The following is a 19,052-nucleotide window of genomic DNA, read 5'->3' as shown; positions in this document are numbered from 1 at the left end:
TTTCCTCAAAGGGTCACCAAGTTCTCTTAAGTTGCTAGGTGATGCACATAACGATTACTTTGACATAGGTCACTTTTGCTTTGGAAGATTTCAATCAGAATGTTTCCTCAAAGGGTCACCAAGTCCTCTTAAGTTGCTAGGTGATGCACATAACAATTACTTTAACATAGATCACTTTCGCTTTAGATTATGTTAGTAATCAGAATGTTTCCTTAAGAAGGTTCACCAAGTCCTCTTAAGTTGCTAGGTGACGCACGTAAGGTTTACTTTAAAGTAGATCACTTTTACTTTGAATGATTTTAGTAATCAGAATGTTTCCTTATCAAGGTTCACCAAGTCCTCTTTAGTTGCTAGGTGATGCACATAACGATTACTTTAACATAGGTCACTTTTGCTTTGAACGATTTCAATCAGAACGTTTCCTTACAAGGTTCACCAAGTCCACTTAATTTGCTAGGTGACGCACATAACGTTAAAATAGGCCAGTTTTTTTTATTGAATAATTCTAGTAGTCTTAGATATTCTTCAAAGCAATCAGAATGTTCACGTCCTTAAATTGTTTGATAGCACAAAATACGTTTATTTCAAAAATATATAACATAAAAAACATGTTTGTTTCTTGCCTTTTTTCCTCTTCGCTAAAACAACTTTCACAGTACGTCACGTTGACTGGCCATACTCAAACCCGATGATAACCGCCGTCGTTAACCGGTCATCCACATTTTCCACCTGGTAGACGCACAGCGGAGTCAGGAAGCGGTATACAGCTTCTCCGTACACTCACGTAGCTGTTAGTATAACACCTCCGGGTTGATGGTGGTCGTATCTCTTTCAGGGCAGGAAGGTACGCACAGTAGTTCTCGCCGTCGTCGTCGTCCAGATCCATGGTGGTTCCGCTTCCGTCCATACCCCGGCGAAACTGGTTGTACTGACCGCTGAAGTTGTTTTACAGCAAGAATTTTGTGTCTTCCGCTTCCGTATTTACCGTCATTCCGTAACAAGTCGAGCTCACCCGGAGTTGGCACGGCTGATGTTCGCGATAATGATGACGCCGATCTCTGGGTACCCATTTTGGTGAAATCCTGCTAAATCCGACTGGCGATCGCGTTGGGAAGCACAAAACTCCCACCGGAAACATTTGACGATTTTATCGCTGTCACCATCTTGGCTCTCCGGTCCTTTCGATTATTCGGATTTGAATTTGATGGCTTTGAATATCTGGGGTCATTGAAGGCTTCCTCCGGTAGGTAGATGACCTTCTGGAGGAAGATACCGAGGAAGCTGAAGACAGTGCCAGGGAATCGATCCTAAAATCCATCGAAATGGGGCGAGGTTTTCAAGGAACTGTGAGCCGGTTCGAGGTTGATGACATGGGCCTGGATGAGATTTTCGTTGAAACTGCCGAGGGGTATGGGATGGATGTCGTGGCGTGCTGCGGTAACTTATGTATGAGATTGGAATGCTGCGAGGAGCTCGTTTTGCACGGATGTCTTCTCGCTGGAAACAGGAGAAGCGTTAGAAGGATGTTGTGCAGGACTAGATGCGGCTTCAATCGCTGGCACTACCGGTTAGGATTGTGGAGTACGGACGGACTCCCGCTCTTCCGACTTGGATCCGGATGTTAAATCAGAGAAAGCAATACTTCTGTGTCACTGACAATGATTGGGGATGACACAAGAGGTGATCCGCTGGACAGATGAAGACTTCTGCTTTCTTCGTCGGCAGCTTTGCCGTCGTTCTTTTTTCGTCGGTCCTGTGGCCACGGTTCCGTTATCGAAATATGCAGTGGGACGAAGACTGTCTTCTTGCTACAATCAGCAGGAGATGAGGCGATGGGGGTTTGACAGTTTGAAAAGTAAACATAGAGCTTGCTGACGTTTATTCACCTCTCTCTTTCAAGCATGCAGACGGCATAGGGTACTGCAAGCACCTGATCTAACCTCACTTTGTCTGACAGCTCAGCGAGCTTGTTTACAAGGTGTTAGAATTTTTACGAGCGGCGAAAATTAAATTTACTTTTTCCGTCCCGAAACCATTATGATACGGAAATATCGATTATATTCAATCCTACTAGTACAAGACCAATCGTCTAATTAAAGTTTTACCGAAATTGTACCGAAAAACAGTTTTGCCAGATCTCCGCCAGAGACTAAGTCCATGTAAACAAGCTCGCTGAACTGTCAGTGCACGGCTTCGTGACGTCATCTTGCAGTATCCTATAGGATTTGTTTTCATCGGGAAACCTTTCCTGATGACAACAAATCCTATTCCGCCTGCATGTTTGAAAGAGAAAGGTGAATAAACGTCAGCAAGCTCTATGCCAGAACGACGTTAGGGTTGGAATCATATTCTCCACAGTAAAAAACATCTCCACATGCAAGGGGTGTACACACTACTTCGCACGGTGATTTTAATTACAAATTGGAGAGATTTTTCGAGTTTTCAAAAAATTGTATGAAAATCAGGAATACATATAAAAAAAATTCAAAAACGGCAATGATCATGAAATCCAAATGTCTTTCGAAGAAAAATAAAAAAAAGGGGGGTAAGGTCAGACGGGAATGGTCTATTCATAGACTGAATCAGATTCATACTACATACTACATATGTAATTGATTATTTTAATAACTTTTATGCAATTCAATATCATAATTTATATTTTATTTAACTCATTTCAGTATCATAATGGCCAATTTTTCCGAATTGGTGAAATGAGTTGCATAATAAAAAATAGTTGTAAAATGTTCATAATGCAACTCATTTGATTTGCATTATGAACATTATGCAACTTAAATGAATTGCATTATGAAAAAAACATTGCATAAATCATAAAATCTTGTAAGGAACTCGTTGCAAAACTCGATTTTTTCAGCACTCTTCGTATTTATCCAACTCAGCAAGCCTCGTTGGATAAATGTACGACTCGTGCTGAAAAAATCAGCTTTTTGCAACTTGTTACATATTGTCGCGCTTATCTTAGATTCTCAACAAGCTGCGTTCGAAACGCGCTGCATCAGATCGCGCCATACCGCGCCCGTATGATTTACACACGGTGTGCACCTTGGCTAAAACTGTTTTTGCAGCCGCTGGGTGGGAGCTGTCATGGATAATCAGCCGCCGTGTACAAATCAAATGGGGCAAAATCTTTTTCGAGATAAACGACGGTTGGTTGACATCATCAGCATCTGAGTGATTAAGCTGAGATGCACAATATTGCGCAGTTCCCACCCAACTGGACCCCTTTCGCAGTTAGTATAAGTGCGGGATCGTGAATAAAACTGCGATTTTTCATCGAATCGTTTCGGTGTCTTCTGCGCACTTATTCAGCACTTTGTAATGCATAAGTGCGCAGAAGACACCGACACGTTTCGATGCAAAATCGCAGTTTTATTCACGATCCCGCACTTATACTAACTGCGAAAGGGGTCCAGTGGGGTGGGAAATGCGCAATAAATAACTATTATATTGCTGACTGCACCCAAAATTGGACTGACACAATAGTGTGCACACACCTTCAAAGTGTGATTACAGCGCAGGGATACGTCGGATCGAATTGAGGTCTTCGGTGTACTTATTCCTTGTAAATGGAGGAATAAGTGCCCCGAAGACGTCGAGATGATCCGATGCAAATGTGCATTTTTATCACACTTTTTATATTGTCGCGCTTATCTTAGATTCTCAGCAAGCTGCGTTCGAAACGCGCAGCCTCAGATCGCGCCAGACCGCGCACCCCGAATAAAACGGTATCATACAGTGCTGATCCAGGTTATCATTTTCTAATTATACAGGCTATCGTACAATGGATTGTAAACCAATGATATCATGAAACATATGGATGATATCAAATATGATTTTCGGATTTTAAATGATACACCGAATGGGTTGTTAAGTATCGTTACCATTAAAAAACGCCCTTTCTCACGAACAAAAAATTTGTGATATCATTCATGCTATTATCACTTTATCATTTTCTATATGATACAGGGAATAATTGAAACAAAGCTGAAATATTTCACCAAATCTGCATCATCGACAAAATAATATTTACCCCTGCGCATTTGCCGCTGCTGTCAAATTGGGCTGCCGTTTGATTTATCCATTGTGTTTATCAAAGTATTTTTTCGGTTGTTGGTGGTCGAACTGTGCATCCCGGGGTTGCTCCGTCGTTCCGTCACTCGCCGCGCTGTGTTTACCGTTTACGCTATATACAATTAGTGCTCGCGGTTGGTTCAAAGACGATAATCTTGTAAAGTTGTTTCGATGAAGCTTTTCGAAAAAAAGTAATGCAGGTAAGGCCAGGAAGAGGACTACCGGACGGCCATCAGGACATGCCCACAGTGTGTGACAAGGGAAGAAGTCAGACGACGGAAACTGCTTGATTGGAAGGAATCACGGTGGAAGCTGCAGACCTGAAAAACCATTCTTTCCGGCGAATCAACTCATCCTTGAATCAGTCAGTGAGAGCCGATATCTATGAACGGTGCGGCGAGGCCGGAAAATACACACGATAGTGCACCGCTACAGCATCGCCCACCATAAACACATTCTCCACAAGAAAGCAGTTGTGGTAGGTATTTAGGAATCAATTTCCAGAGATACTTTCTGCCGAACTTTCTGCTCAGCGGTGCCGAAATTGAGTGCAGTGCAAGGTACGTACAAACATGCTGTCATAATTGCCTATAATTACATGCGATCATTCTCGAATACTATCAGTAATTGATTAAAATTCGACAAAAATAAATTATTTAAGATTATTCATAAATTATTAAGTGAATCGTAATCATTGTTGATATGGTATTGAAAAAGTGTTGAATGATCTCATTTTACAAACTTCAATCTTGCAATCATTAAACTATTATTATATCTATCGTTATTATTCCATGAATAAACATCTTATGATACGAACGATACCATAAACCATAATTTTCTATGCGGGACGTATGATTTGTACACGGTGTGCACCTTGGCTAAAACTGTTTTACAGCCGCCGGGTGGAGCTGTCAGCCGCCGTGTACAAATCAAACGGGCGCAATCTTATGGCGGCTGACTCAGATCAGCAGGATCTGAGTGATTAAAACCGTTGACAAATAAACTTACGTCTAAATACGCAGCCAGAAATCACCGCCCGCATAATAAAATACAGTTTGTGTTAATATCCACACAGTATGTCTTCTTTATCTGTTACTGTTACTGTACCTCAAACAGGTGATTTACTGTTGAAACTAAGAAACTCGAACCATCCAATCATAAAGAACGGTCTTTGTAACGCATACAAAGCTGTGACAATATGTTATATTGTGCAGAAGTTGTCGAATAATATAGTGATGAAAACTCAGGAGGCATGGTGGCAAAATAGAATGACCTTTTCTCAAACGGTTTGTGATTTTATTTGTGCGACACACTTACACATGTGCGTTTCACTGTATGCCACTTAAGTTCAACAGCATGTCAAATAGTAGCTTGCATTGGTATCTGTACCGGTCGAACTTTGCAGTTTGCATTTAGTAGAAAAAAAAAACAAAATCTTTCGCCAGCGAGCGTGTGGACATAATAAACTGAAAATTTGTCTCGGAAAACGTTTTGAAGCACTTGGAGCGGTCTGGCTGAAACAAGGGTAAGTTTTGTATGGCTTGTAAATTTGTTTTTGTGCCATATCTCATCGGATTCAATTTTTTTCAGGATTCCGGAACTTGAAGTCGGCGAAAAAACCTGATCCGGCCTGACTGTGCGACTGCGAGACGTCCCGCTAAAGCTTGTAGTGAAGGATTCGGCCTTCGGCGGGGGAAATTGGATGCTCCTTGCGATGAAAAATCCACTGTCACACCAGTAATCGCCAGTTAATCAGTCAATCACCGTAGGTATTACCAAGCGCAGCATGGAGCGTTCAATTTTTTGAATAAAAAATCCGATGAACTCAAAACTGCTTTTTTATTTTTAAACGGTTCAAATGTATCAGAACCATATATCATACGCTTAAAATACCATGAAAGACCATACATCAATAATAACCCATACAGTGCTCGTTTTTCTTCTAGATTTATTGTTAAACTGTTTTCTTACCATTTGTTAGGCAGTGAATTGTCTGAAAAACTGGATCATATATTGACCATATCCTTTACTGTTTTGCGAAAAATTTGTTCGGGAAAACGAGCGATTTTTTATGGTAACCTATCTTAACCGCCTATTCCACATTACTGTAATTTGGCGGGTTACCGTTTGTCAAACAGGCAAATCTGTACATGGAATGGTTAGCTTACTGTTGTCTCTGATAGTCTGAAAAATGGTTAAATGACAATTGCTAATGGTCATATACAGTATGAGAAACTATGCATTTACAGTTTGTGATTATGCGGGCGTGCCAGCTTCGCTGACACGAATACCAACACGAGCCGTCAAATGACAACTTGAAAATTCATTTTCGGAGAGTTTCGCGGCGGAGCAACTACGGCGGCCCACTGTCTGTGTGCCTGTGACTTTCAAAATTTCAATAATATTTTTTGCTCAGTGTAGAATTCTTTGACATTTCTTTTTGTAAAGTGGCAGGTAAGGGTTGAACTACACGCTAACCCTCAGTTACCCAGATTGGTGTCAAAGCGACCCAGACTGAGCAAAACTGCAGTTACTCTAAACTGAGTAAAGGCACCTTTACTCAAATCTGGGTTACCGATGTTGGTGGCAAAATCTGGGTAAACGATACCCAGCTCCTCCGGGGCCTTGATTTTGTTAATTTATTTTCAATTTAGATTTTAAATAAAAAGCTCTTAATTTCCATGTGCTGTTCACTTACCTGATGCTGGAAAACAGTTCCCCGGAATAATTCCACTGTTTTCCCGTCATTTATCGGCATATTTTTCGCGAAAACATTCATAGTTTTCAGCGTTCTTCTGACCGCTGCCATATTCTCAAGCTGAAAAGTGACAAGGTGCCGATTACCCAGATCTTTACCCAATTTCAACGAATCTGGGTTTTCGGGTTACCCGGATTATGACAACTGCTAACAACATGAAAATCCGGGTCGAATCGACCCAGTCGATGGGTAGTTTCAGGTAGGCGTGTAGAGTTTGTTTACCTCCAGTACCACCAGCCTTCATCAGTTTGGCAGTTGATTTCGTTGATACCGCGGTAAATCGAACTAAAATTTTGAAAGTTTTTTAAGTCGTTTGCTATTTTAAATACCGTGTATCTAGTCCACAAAGGATCCTAGTACAAAATACCGAAATGGGAACTAAATGTGTGCCAACGTTGGACATCGAGATAAATCTGGATGTTAACACCGAGGAATCCGGCTCGAAAGCGCTGCAAACAATCATTCAGGTTTTGCTGTTCCAGCGAAGCCAAATTCCATTTTGCTATGAGATTTTTCAAACTATAGTGAATAAGTTGAAAACGGAATTAGCCGGAATTGATTCGTCTAAATGGAAGAATTACCAACTGGCCAAACAACGCGAAGTTGCCATCAGTTTGTTGGGTGATATACAAGCACTGTTCAAGGTAAGATGATGGTCGATTAGGTTTCATTAAAGATTAGTCTTGATCAATTTAATGTTTCCAGGAAGTAACGGAAATTGTGAAACGAAGTGATCATGACATCCGTGCTATGGTTCTGTTCGGATCAACGCTGTACACGGCAAAGGAAGCATTCATAATCAACATTCCCATGGCAGACAAGAGACACTATCCTCAGCATCACCGACAACGGTTGGAGCCCGCTTTAAAGCACCTAACGAGACAACTGATCCTGTCGGAGGAATTACGACCGTCGGGTCGATTTATTGGCCCTACAAACATATTTATGGTGCTGGGAATGGCTGCCACGGGTGACCCGGGGAAACTTTCACCACAGATCGAATACAGATTGCTAGACAACTATCAGCTGCCGATGAACTGCCAAAAATACGTAATAAATGTAACCGTCCAAGGGGCAAATGAGGAAAAGCTAGCTTGCTGTAGACAAATGGATATTTTCAGCGATTCTCTACAAGTGTTAAGCATAGATGACTCTCAGGAGGCTCCAGTTGATCACAAGCAAATCAATGAATTAGTAACGAGAGAAACGATTTGGTACCAAGTAGGAAAGAGTCTAAAGGGATTCAACGACGTTCTCATCAAAGGGAAATCGATTTGGAACGAAGGCTTATGAGTTGTTAGATATTGTGTAGGGTGCCACGTGAGCTGACAGTATTGCGGAAAAATAGCAATGGGATAATCTCGAAGATGCGTTAAATTAAATAAATAAATATTTCAATTATCATTCTTGAATGTGAATGCACAAACCATCATTGTTTTGATTTGAGTTGCCCTGTAAATTCACGTGTATGGAAGCCCATCTTTCCAGAGGGCGGAAGCGTAGAGGGAAGGGTCTCAGACCATTCTAAGAACCTAACCCGTCCCTAATAAAACCCTGCATGCAAATTTTTACGCCAATAATCGGTCCAGTGGTTTGCGAATCCATAAGGATCAGACAGACATACGGATAGATATAAATTCATTTTTATGTATAGATAGATATCGAAAAATTAAATAGAACATTACAAATGCACAATTAAACAACTACACAAATGCACAACATAAAGCACATGCAACACAAAACATCAAATTTGCCCTGCTACCCTGGATGGTTCAGCAAGTTGAAAAATCATTGCTGATACTCAGTAAATGGTTTCGAGATGTTTGGGTGCCCCTGATGGTGAATGCGAAAATATTCGGAAGCTCGTTCCACGATGGATCGACTGCACTACCTGGTACGCTGGTTTACGTTTCATTCAAAGTTTCGTTGAATTGTAGATGGAAATCTGTCGCTATGAAGTCATCGATATGGCCAGGAAACGTCAAATTTCGAGAATTAAAGAAAAAGGCAGGCTGCTTGAAAACCTGAAAATTTGTAGTTTTAGAATTCCTAATGTGTTATGTGTAATTTACTGTCTTTTTGTGTAAACGTAGATATATTTTGTGAACGGTTAAATTTGTGCATAGTTGTTGATTTCCAAGCCATCGATTAATTAGGAACGATTTTATTGTGCTGTTTATGAGTTATCCCCTGTAAACTTTTAGGTTAAAAATATTCAATTAGACTAAAGCCAGTCCGTTGAATTAATTATGCATGAGCATGAGCATGAGCATAGATGACCGCACAATTCGTAGTTGCTACTCCGTGATTGACCAGAGCAATCGAAATTGCACAGGGAACCAATGAATAGGGCTTGGGACTAGCTTACTATTCTCAATGTACACAGATCGAGAGCTCTCAACTTTAATAGGGTCAATAACGGCGCCGGCCACGTCCTTACGGTCATCGAGGATGGGAGGAAATGTTAGTAAGACAAACGTTGTTATAAAGACCGCGAATCGCTGCATCTCCACGTTTGTCTCAGGAAGGATTTTTTTTAGTAGGGTAAGGTACATTGTCAGTCCGGGAGTCACCTATGGTTGGTGATATGATTTGACAATGGATCAATATACACAAACCGCCGTTAACAACCAAGGGGTTTCCAACAAGTTTTTTAGTGACAAGTAATCAATGATTACTTTCGATTTCTCTGAGTGATCATGGTAATCACAAGTAATCATGGTAATCAGAAGTAATTATTAGTAATCCGAGGTAATCAATGGTAATCAGATGTAATCAATGATAATCCATGGTAATCAAAAGTAATCAAAATAATCACAAGTAATCATGGTAATCAGAAGTAATCATTAGTAATCCGAGGTAATCAATGGTAATCAGATGTAATCAATGATAATCCATGGTAATCAAAAGTAATCAAGGTAATCACAAGTAATCATGGTAATCAGAAGTAATCATGGTAATCAGAAGTAATCATTAGTAATCCGAGGTAATGAATGGTAATCAGATGTAATCAATGATAATCCATGGTAATCAAAAGTAATCATGGCAATCACAAGTAATCATGGTAATCAGATTAATCACAAGTAATCACGAGAAATCACGAGTAATTAATTGTAATCTTACGATAACCGCAGGTAATCATGAGTAATCAAGAGTAATCTTGATAATCAAAAAATAATCATGGTAATCAGAGTAATCACAAGTAATCACGAGCAATCACGAGTAATCACGGGTAATCAATTGTAATCATATGGTAATCACAGGTAATCATGAGTAATCAACAGTAATCTAGGTAATCAAAAAATAGGAGTGTTCACGGTGCGGCTTCGGAGTCAGTTTGGCTTTCTATTCCGCAGAACCATTACCTGTTCTGTGGCTTAGTTGGTTAAAGCGCCGGTCTAGCGAATACGGAGTCGTGGGTTCGAATCCCACCAGAACGCGATTTTTTTCACAAATTTCATCTCCCAATTTGCCAATTAGCAACATTTCGTGTCTTCTAATTACAAGCAGGGATGGGAACACTCACTTGCAAAGAGTTACACTCACTTGGTATTTTCTCAGCTCAGAAGCGTGTAATCAAGAAATGATGTATGGACGACTTTAGCCTTGTGGTTTTGTCTAAAACTTTGCCGAATAGAGTAGGGGTCGCACACGAATCCCAAAATCGTGACAGAGCTGTGAAGGAAACTCTCCACGAGGTGAGTGTAAATTACATTCACCTCGTGGAGAGTTGCCTTCGCAGCTCCCTCACGACTTCAGTGTGCGTGGGCGACCCCTACAGTATTTGGAAAACTTTTAGACAAAACCACAAGGCAAAAATCGTCCATACATCGTTTTTTGATTGCACGCTTCTGAGCTGAGAAAACTGCAAGTGAATGTAACTCTTTGCAAGTGAGTGTTCCCATCCTTGATTACAAGTTTTTCCAATACGTCTATTGTTCGTTTTTTTGCCGCATGATGAACCATCCCCTACGGATCCTTTGAAACAAGTCATCGCAGTCTGTACTTCAAAATGCCTTCCGCTGATTGTTGGCAGTGATGCTAATGCTCACCGTATCATCTGGGCAGCTCAGACATAAACTTGAGAGGCTCCAGTTTGATGGAGTACTTAAGTAGTACAGATCTTGGATTACTCAACTTAGGCAACCGCCCAACCTTCATGGTATCTGCTAGAGAGGAAGTGCTTTGCTTTGCTTTCACCCGTTTCCTAGAGGAAACTCCTGTGAACCGCAGATCAAGATACACCTCGTTGTTTCCACTTTTGGTGAATTGGGACAAAGTTGTCTTTGCTCAAAGTGATCTTACAATCGCTTGTAATTTTCCATATATGTAGGACATTTTCCACGAAATTCGCTTCCCGAGAAGTGTGGACATCTGGTTACCTGGAGAGAAGTATTTAAAGCATCCTTAAAGCATCGCATGTTACACTGATGACTTCCTTCTCGAACGACGAGCAGGTGCTGGTGTCTATTCTCGTGAGCTAAGGCTACAACAGTCTTATTCATATGGTAGACACTACTGTATTGTTTCTAGGGCGAAATCTGGGTTCTTATGTGCGAAGTGCAATCAGCACTTCAGCAACACGTAATGGGCAAAGTAATATACTTCTGTTCAGATAGCCAGGCTGTTATTAAAGCACTTGCTTCGGCCAACTCTAGGTCAAAGTTAATTATCGCTTGTCGAATTCAAATCGAGGAACTGAATTCAGCAAACGCTGTTCACCTTGCATGGGTACCATTGCTGGAAATAAATTGGCTGATGAGTTAGCTTGCACTGAAGCATCACATGACTTTATCGGTCCTGAGCCAGCTATTCCGGTATTGAAGTGTTGGGTAAAGCTTCACATTCACACCTGCCACACAGCACAAACAATACTGGAATAGTTTGGAGTCATGTCGTCAAAAAAAATTGTATTGTACTGAGCCACCTTCAAGGGTGGCGTAGTATCTTACAAATTTATCAAAGCAGAATTGCAGCATGCTGATCAAAGCAGTGACTGGCCACTGTCGACTCAGCTATCACATGGCGAATTTTCATGAAGCTGATTCATTTGTAGTTGTTAATCCGATTTTGGAACTTCGTATCATTTGATATGTAACTGTCCAGTTTTTGCGCAACTGCGTTTCCGAGTACTCGGTAAACACTTATTAAGTGAAACTCACTTTAGAAACCTAAACCATCAGGATGTTCTGTTGTTCTTAACCCACTGCGGTAAAGAACTATAGGCTCTCTTTACGATTTATGCGTTATTACAGTGCCCTTTTCAGGGCGCTGTTCGAATCCATTGTGGTACGCTTATACGTTAGTACCCTCTTCCAGGGTATGTTTCCTATTTCCCTACTTGTCCTTATCCCCATCCTAATCCTTTTTCCTTCCTTTTCCCTCAGATAGATAATGAAATAGGCCTTTACTATGGTGATGGCACAAATGTCCCAAATGGAGGATAACGTGGCTCTGACTGAAGCCGGCCTTCTGATACCTGATACCTTATAGGTATTATGGCGCCAGCACCAAACCGAATAGCGACGTTTTGACTAGCGACACTTTTCGACTAGCGACACTTTTTTTCAGTACCGGGTGGGGTGCGCTGTGTGCGTTCAATGATGCACTATCATATACGTCACTTCCGATGTATGTTGTAATCAACCCAAAATTAGCAAAAATATTTTTTCTCAAAAAAGTTATTTGATTTCCAATCGAATTCATAATATAGATAGATCGATAGATTTCGAGAAATAAATAGAACATTACAAATGCATAATAAATTAAACAACTGCACAAATGCACAACATACAGCACTTGCAACACAAAACATCACGAGAAAACATATTTGGGACCTTAGGTGCCGGCCAGAGTGGACGCGTCACGCGGCGCGACGTGAAAATTTGCACGCAAAGGAATAACAATCAATAATAAGGAGCTGTCAAATCGTATGAGAAATCCGCGTCGCGTGACGCGTCCACTCTGGCCGTACCCTTATGGTTCATTCAAATATTACGTAACACAATGGGGGGAGTGAAGGGAGTCTATACAGCGCTACGCTTCATACAATCTCCCATACAAAAGTTGTTACGTGGGGGGAGGGAGGGGGTCTAAAATTGTCATATTGTGCCTTACGTAATGTTCTGTAGTAAACATTTTTAGCAATTCAAAAAGGAAATTTCTCAAAAAATAACGTCGCATCTGATATTTCTTAACCGTTTATGCAAATAAAGAAATGCTTAACGTAACTTACCCGAATATCCTCGTGGATTAGCAAGAATCACCGCCAGTGTCTCCATCTTTTACACCATGCTTGTTGCTCCGATGCTGTCGCAACGCGGCCTTCGTAACGAACTTCCTCGGACACTCTCCGAACCCACAGGGAAACTGCTCCGCGTTAACTTCGCTGGGGTGAATGTGTTTCATGTGAGACGAAAGCTCTCCGCTCGTGATGAATCGTTTTTCACAGAATATGCACATGTGGTTCTTCTCGCCTCGGTGGGCCTTCATATGAACGTACAGTCCGTTCCTGGTGGTCAGCTGTTTGTCACATAAACTGCAAGCGAGCAACTTCCGAACGCCCGACTCCGGATGTGCTAGGGTTTTGTGCTCCTTCAGCTCATAGGACTGCTTGTAGGCCTTGTTGCAGATGTCACATGCATACGGACGCTCGTTGGTGTGAATCCGAATGTGTCGGCGTAAATCGTCCGAACGCAAAAACATCCGTGCGCAGAAGGGACAGGGCTTGCCGGGCTCGCTATGCCTGGAGTGTATCTTCTTGTGACGATTCAGGGTTTGCGGTTGCGTAAATGATTTCTGGCAAACCTCACAAACATGCCGCTGCTTTAGCTTTGACGGTTCTGCCTGGGGTTCTACGGGAGTTTGTTTCTCGCAAGAAATGACTTCCAGCTCTAAATGCTCCTCTGCTTCTACTGTTTCTTCCATGGGAGTTTCTTCAATAATTAACATGTCTTGAGCTTGCGGTTCTGGAATAATCATTTCCGGCTTTTGCTCGACCTCTCCAGGATCTTCAGCAATTACTGGTTTGGTGTCCTCCTGTTCCCCTTTCTGATCATTCAAAAGTTCTAACAGCAGACCATCCGTCTGGCGGCACATTTCAATGAAATGAAACGCTGATCGAGCTTTCTGAATGCACGTCAAGCACATGATGTTGGGGAGTTGATCTTTTTGATTGCCAATCTATTGAAAAAAGTAGGCAAAAGTAGGCCCTTCATATCCTATATCCTATTTTAATCAATATCATATACCGAAAGCATTCTTACCTCGTTGTCCACAAACAGGCACAACACTTCCTCGAATGACTGAACTTGGCTGGTCATTTCATCCTCTTCCAGAAAGATATCGCTAATCGGATACAGCTCTGCGTCAGATTCGTCCTCCGCAGTCAAACATGTCCGGCACAGACCCAACAGTTTCGACGAAAGTTTCGTCTTCTTCTCGTGCTCATTGATTGTGTCCATAGCTGAAAGGGTTTCTGGCACTGTCACACCAACAGTTGCCGGAAACTGTTGTAATTATGTGATCGAATTTACTATTGAAATTACTATGAAATTACAAAATTTAGTCAGGACGAAATTCCACGCGAACTGAACAAACGAAGGTACAAAGCAAAATATGGCGAGATGGACCGTGACCGGTCTTAGCCAGTCGTCTGACACCACAAAAAAAAAAAAAAAAAGCAAACTATGACAGATTTTTTTTGTTTACATCTTAGTCGCCGGTGCTGTTGCAGGGGTGTTCATAAAAGTTCAACTCTGAAAAAGTCGATCAAAATTAGCCTCAAAATTGGGACCATACACTGAAAGCAGCTTTATAGTCGAAATTACTAAAATGGGGGTTATAATTAACAGACTCGCACCAACGTTTTTCAACCGAAGTGACATCATACTTATTATAAGAAGACACATGGCATTTTTTACAATTTTGTTGTGTTGTTGTTAAGGTTGTTGTCTCTACTATTGAATATACCATGCATCAGTTGAATATACAACAGAAGGTAGTTAGTTTAAGTATTCCAGATTTACTGCAGCGTGGTAGTATTTTTGAGTATATTATCGTAATTTAAAATCAAATAGGTTTAATCTCAAATCAGTTTTATTTTTTTTAACTATATAAAAGCTACAAATATTATACAACATATATGCATTGGTTTTGATGATACTTTGTAGTACAACTCGAGGTACATGTCCGTTTTCTGCAAACTCTGGTTTTCTCCATTAGATCCATCCTTCCGTATCAGATCCACTACCGGGAATTTTTAAGAGCTGTTTAGTCTTGTGTTCAGTAGTACCAATCCTGAAAATCACATGGCCTCAAATTAGAAAAAAAAAACGAACTTGTTCCGTAACTAATGTGAATGTACCTTTTTGTCAGTTCGAAAAATCGTCAATGGTCCAGGCCGTCGTCGTCCAGCACATCCACAGGACAAGTCTTGTCTAAAATAGCAAATGAGCAAGCGAATAACAGAAAAAAAATATTTATATGAAATGTTGGCTTACCTTCACTTGGTATTTTTAGTTCACGTACATTATTTATACCGTTTCACTATATTTTAATGAAGAAAATCACTTTTCCATCTTTGAAAAACTGAATACGGAAACAAAATCTGTTTGCATGTCAACAAACAGCTGACTATACATAAACAGTAAAATTAATCACAATTCTACTACAACCATAGTAAAATCGAGAGTGTGTCATCACTGAACTATGCCTTTTTGTTATCTTTACCATGAAAATAGTAGTTTATACTATCAACTGTGCTCATGCTAAAAAGGTATTTCAAAAACACTGGGCGGTTAAAATTGCCATACACTTACGATGGAAAATAGCTTCAATACAACAATTTTTCAGTAAATTCCACTGAATTTATGGTACATTTAACAAAATTGTATTCTTTTGAATTCAACAACGCGTTTGTCGTTTAAATTACAATGAAATTGATTTCAGTGTATTTTCCAAGGGACCCTTGAAGGGACCGCTCTATCACCGCAAATATCTGAATAAAGCCACACACTAAATTTTGATTTTTTCATCCAGCAAAACTAATTGCTGGAACGTGATCAGCAAACTGTAGCTTGCCGAAAATTCAGTAACAATAGCTGAAGCACAGACAAACAGACGTCTCACTCTACTCACTTCCCATCGTTTCACTTTTTAACGGATTATTCAAATACTCCGTAGTTCGTAAATCGCTCGCTCATGGCGTTCGCATCGTTTTTGCTCCTGTTTGACGTTTGCTCACTACCGCCATCTACTCAGTGGATTTGCGTACCACAGCATAATTAGCATTGGGCGATTATGTTTGCATGACGATGATTTTTATCGCATTTTCTTCCAAGTGACACGTCTGTTTGTCTGTGGCTGAAGAGTCAGCAAATTTTGAAATTGTTGAACCTCAGCAAAAGAATTGTCAAACACTTAGCCACAGACAAACAGACGTAACACTCTGATAATTCCCATCGTTCACCGATTTAACGATCTTCTTCAAAATTTGATAGTTGGCCAACTGCCCAACCGTGGCGCTCGCATAGTTTTTGTTCGAGTTTGACGTTTGCTCACTGTTCCCGAAGGGAAACCAAAATTCCTATAGCAGCCGACTGGTTTTCAGCAATGCTTAAAACTGCAATATATTTTCCATCAATTACATATTCATAAAACTAAACTAAATTAATACTCACAAGAAGTGGTTTCCTTCTCCGCTACTTCTAATTTTCTCTCGAGTTGACAATGGGTACTCTTACCCTAAACTAGCTGGTTGGATTTGATCACTGAGTACATAAATAGTTTATATTAACAAGTGAGTGATTTCGTGGTTTCTCTATATGCAACTACTTACGTCGTTTATCACCGGATTGGCAGTCCCTTTCTTCCTAATTCCTTGATAGGTATTTTTAGGTATTTGGAATTGGTTCACCCCGGCTAATGGGATATTCAGGTAAGTATTTACATTCTATTGCACGTAACTATCTTTTCAATCGCAGATTCTTACCAACGAGATCGTACGCAGTACTCCGCAACACAACAGGTTTTTGGATGGAGTTTTACACCTCAACTAACAATATTATTCTAAATAAATTCACTGCCTTACAATCAGATACTTTTTTGTAATGATTACGATAAAATGTTGATGGCGATAATCTTTATCAATTCACTTTCATCATCTGTTTTCTGTTTACTATCTTCCCTTTCGCTTCATCTGCAAACACAAATCATATCGCGCAAACTGTCATGTTGGTCTTATGCTATGACTAGACGGGTTCATTCTTTAGACCGGCCCAGAAAATTGTGTTAAGGTGCGGCGTCGCAACACCCCAGCCCGTAACATCAGGCATTTCCGGATTTACCTCACCTCTCTAACGCCGCAAGTTTCACAATGCCTCGCCTGCATCTTACCATCTGCGGTCCACAGGTTTGTCGGGCTCACCCATCTGAGCCCTTGGTCACCGCCTCGTTGACGCACCACTTCCGAGATTTCCCGTCGACCACGAATAAGCGCTCCCTTCGATCGGCTGCTGATCGTCCAACTATTGCCAGCCGCTTTCGCTAGTGTTATTGGCAGGATCTTGCCCGACAACTTGCGCCCCTCATCAAGCGCGCGCATCGCCCTACGCTTCTCCTTACGCCGATCGATCTTGGTTTTCTCCGGTTTTGCTGCACTTGTGACGAGCCTTCTTGTCGGCCGCTTTTCCTCGTACAGGTGCGGCAAGAACTCGCCGCTGTGCCTCGTCGAGAACGCTGGTCCCCACTTGGATCCCAGATCGCTCCCAGGACCGAGCCCAGGACTCTCTCCTTCGCCATCTGCAAGATGCCACGATTCAAATGCACCGGTGTCACCGATTTCGTCTCTTCTAGGCTCCGTAGAGCGATGAACGAGAACCGCCATGTTCGTGGTGGTTCTTCCGGATCTGTCCGGATGACGAAACGTATCTTCTTGTTCTCGGTCCATCGACAGCAATCCGATTGCGTAGCGAACATCTCCGAGTTGAGTGGTTCGCTCCGAGGTTCGCGCTTTCTTCTCTGCGGTTCCCCGCGGAATAAACACCACCGATTCTTCCAACGCATAGTTCCTCCTGAGTGATTCGGGCGGCAGATCCTCTTTTATCTGCCGGTGGCAGCCGAGATAGTTACAGGCCGTCGCCGAGGTTGTCTGCCGCGGTCCATACACCGTCCATCCAAATTTGGTGCGAACCGCAATCGGTTCCATTGGCGTACCCACCTTTGCCTCCATCGGTGCAAACGCGTGGATATTATTTACCCCAATCAGCAACTGCGGTTGTCCGTCGTACGATTCGATGGGCAGCCCTCGCATGTGCTCGTATTGCGCTGCAAGCTCCTCCGAATCCAACTTTTGATGTGGCAGCATCAACTTGTCCACCGTGTGCACTGTATGTAACAGCATCTCGCCGCCGGCTGCAGCGCCTGTTCCCGACGCCCAAAGACTTATTCTTCGGGAGTCTTCCTCTCTCGACGTGTTTCCCGTCCACCAGATGGTCAATCGCTCTTGTATTCCGACTGCGCCCAGACGGTCGGCGAGCTTTTTCTCCACCAGCGTTACAGAAGATCCTTCGTCCAGGAACGCCAACACCGAAACTGTTTTGCCTCCGCAGTGCAGCTGTACCGGAACGATCCGAAACAAGACCGTACAGTTTGTCCTTATGGGTGCACTCATCTTGACCGTGTTTCCGACCGGATGCATGAGCGAGATGTGGAACTCTCTGCAGTCGCCGATGTTGCAGCGGATTTTGAACTTGCACTTACCGCCGTGCTCGTTGAGGCAGACATGGCACAACTTCTCGCGGGTCACCAGCTTCAAGCGCTCAGCGTACCGTAACTCCTTGAAATCTACGCAGTGCCGCAGACGATGGTCCATGGATTGACACATATTGCACGGTTTCATCATTCTGTCTTCGCTTGCGTTATCGGTCGAACTGCTGGCTCCGTAGTGACAGTATAGTCCAGCCTCATTCGAACTCTCCTCTTCGGATTGGGAATCTGATTCCGACGACGGCGGTTGATTGAACTCATCAACGTTAGCTTCGCAGGCGTCTGCCACGATGTCCATCAGGAAATCCGTCAGCGTCCTCAAGGTTGTTTCCCCTCGACCTCGCCGGTAGTGGACCCACTCACGCTTTTCCCGATCCGGCAGTTTGGCGACCAGCGACTTTATCAGCAGCGGGTTGACGAGGTGTGACCGTAGATCCGC

The 19,052-nt window shown here is 42.1% G+C and overlaps 2 protein-coding genes and 2 long non-coding RNA genes across 4 annotated transcripts in view; 1 reads left to right on the top strand and 3 right to left on the bottom strand.

The window, feature by feature from the left end:
* LOC134291647 (uncharacterized) overlaps window positions 1–19,052 on the bottom strand; it is a 239,659-nt gene that overhangs the window by 34,157 nt on the left and 186,450 nt on the right. The gene's annotated exons all lie outside the window — the stretch shown is intronic.
* LOC134289843 (uncharacterized) lies at window positions 557–2,695 on the bottom strand. Its single transcript, XR_009998702.1, has 2 exons — window positions 1,566–2,695; window positions 557–1,497 (listed from the first exon to the last, which is right to left on the bottom strand). It is a non-coding gene; the product is annotated as an uncharacterized LOC134289843 (long non-coding RNA).
* LOC109432019 (uncharacterized) lies at window positions 7,062–8,251 on the top strand. Its single transcript, XM_019708324.3, has 2 exons — window positions 7,062–7,491; window positions 7,553–8,251. The coding sequence occupies exons 1-2, from the start codon at window positions 7,219–7,221 to the stop codon at window positions 8,138–8,140; spliced, it is 861 nt and encodes a 286-aa protein (XP_019563869.3). The 5' UTR covers window positions 7,062–7,218; the 3' UTR covers window positions 8,141–8,251.
* LOC109432021 (zinc finger protein Xfin) lies at window positions 13,035–14,472 on the bottom strand. Its single transcript, XM_019708325.3, has 2 exons — window positions 14,113–14,472; window positions 13,035–14,029 (listed from the first exon to the last, which is right to left on the bottom strand). The coding sequence occupies exons 1-2, from the start codon at window positions 14,308–14,310 to the stop codon at window positions 13,100–13,102; spliced, it is 1,128 nt and encodes a 375-aa protein (XP_019563870.3). The 5' UTR covers window positions 14,311–14,472; the 3' UTR covers window positions 13,035–13,099.

Source organism: Aedes albopictus, chromosome 3, assembly GCF_035046485.1.
Source record: "Aedes albopictus strain Foshan chromosome 3, AalbF5, whole genome shotgun sequence".
Lineage (NCBI taxonomy): Eukaryota > Metazoa > Arthropoda > Insecta > Diptera > Culicidae > Aedes > Aedes albopictus.
Note: the sequence above shows the minus strand (reverse complement) of the source record. Positions and strands in the feature narration are given on the sequence as shown.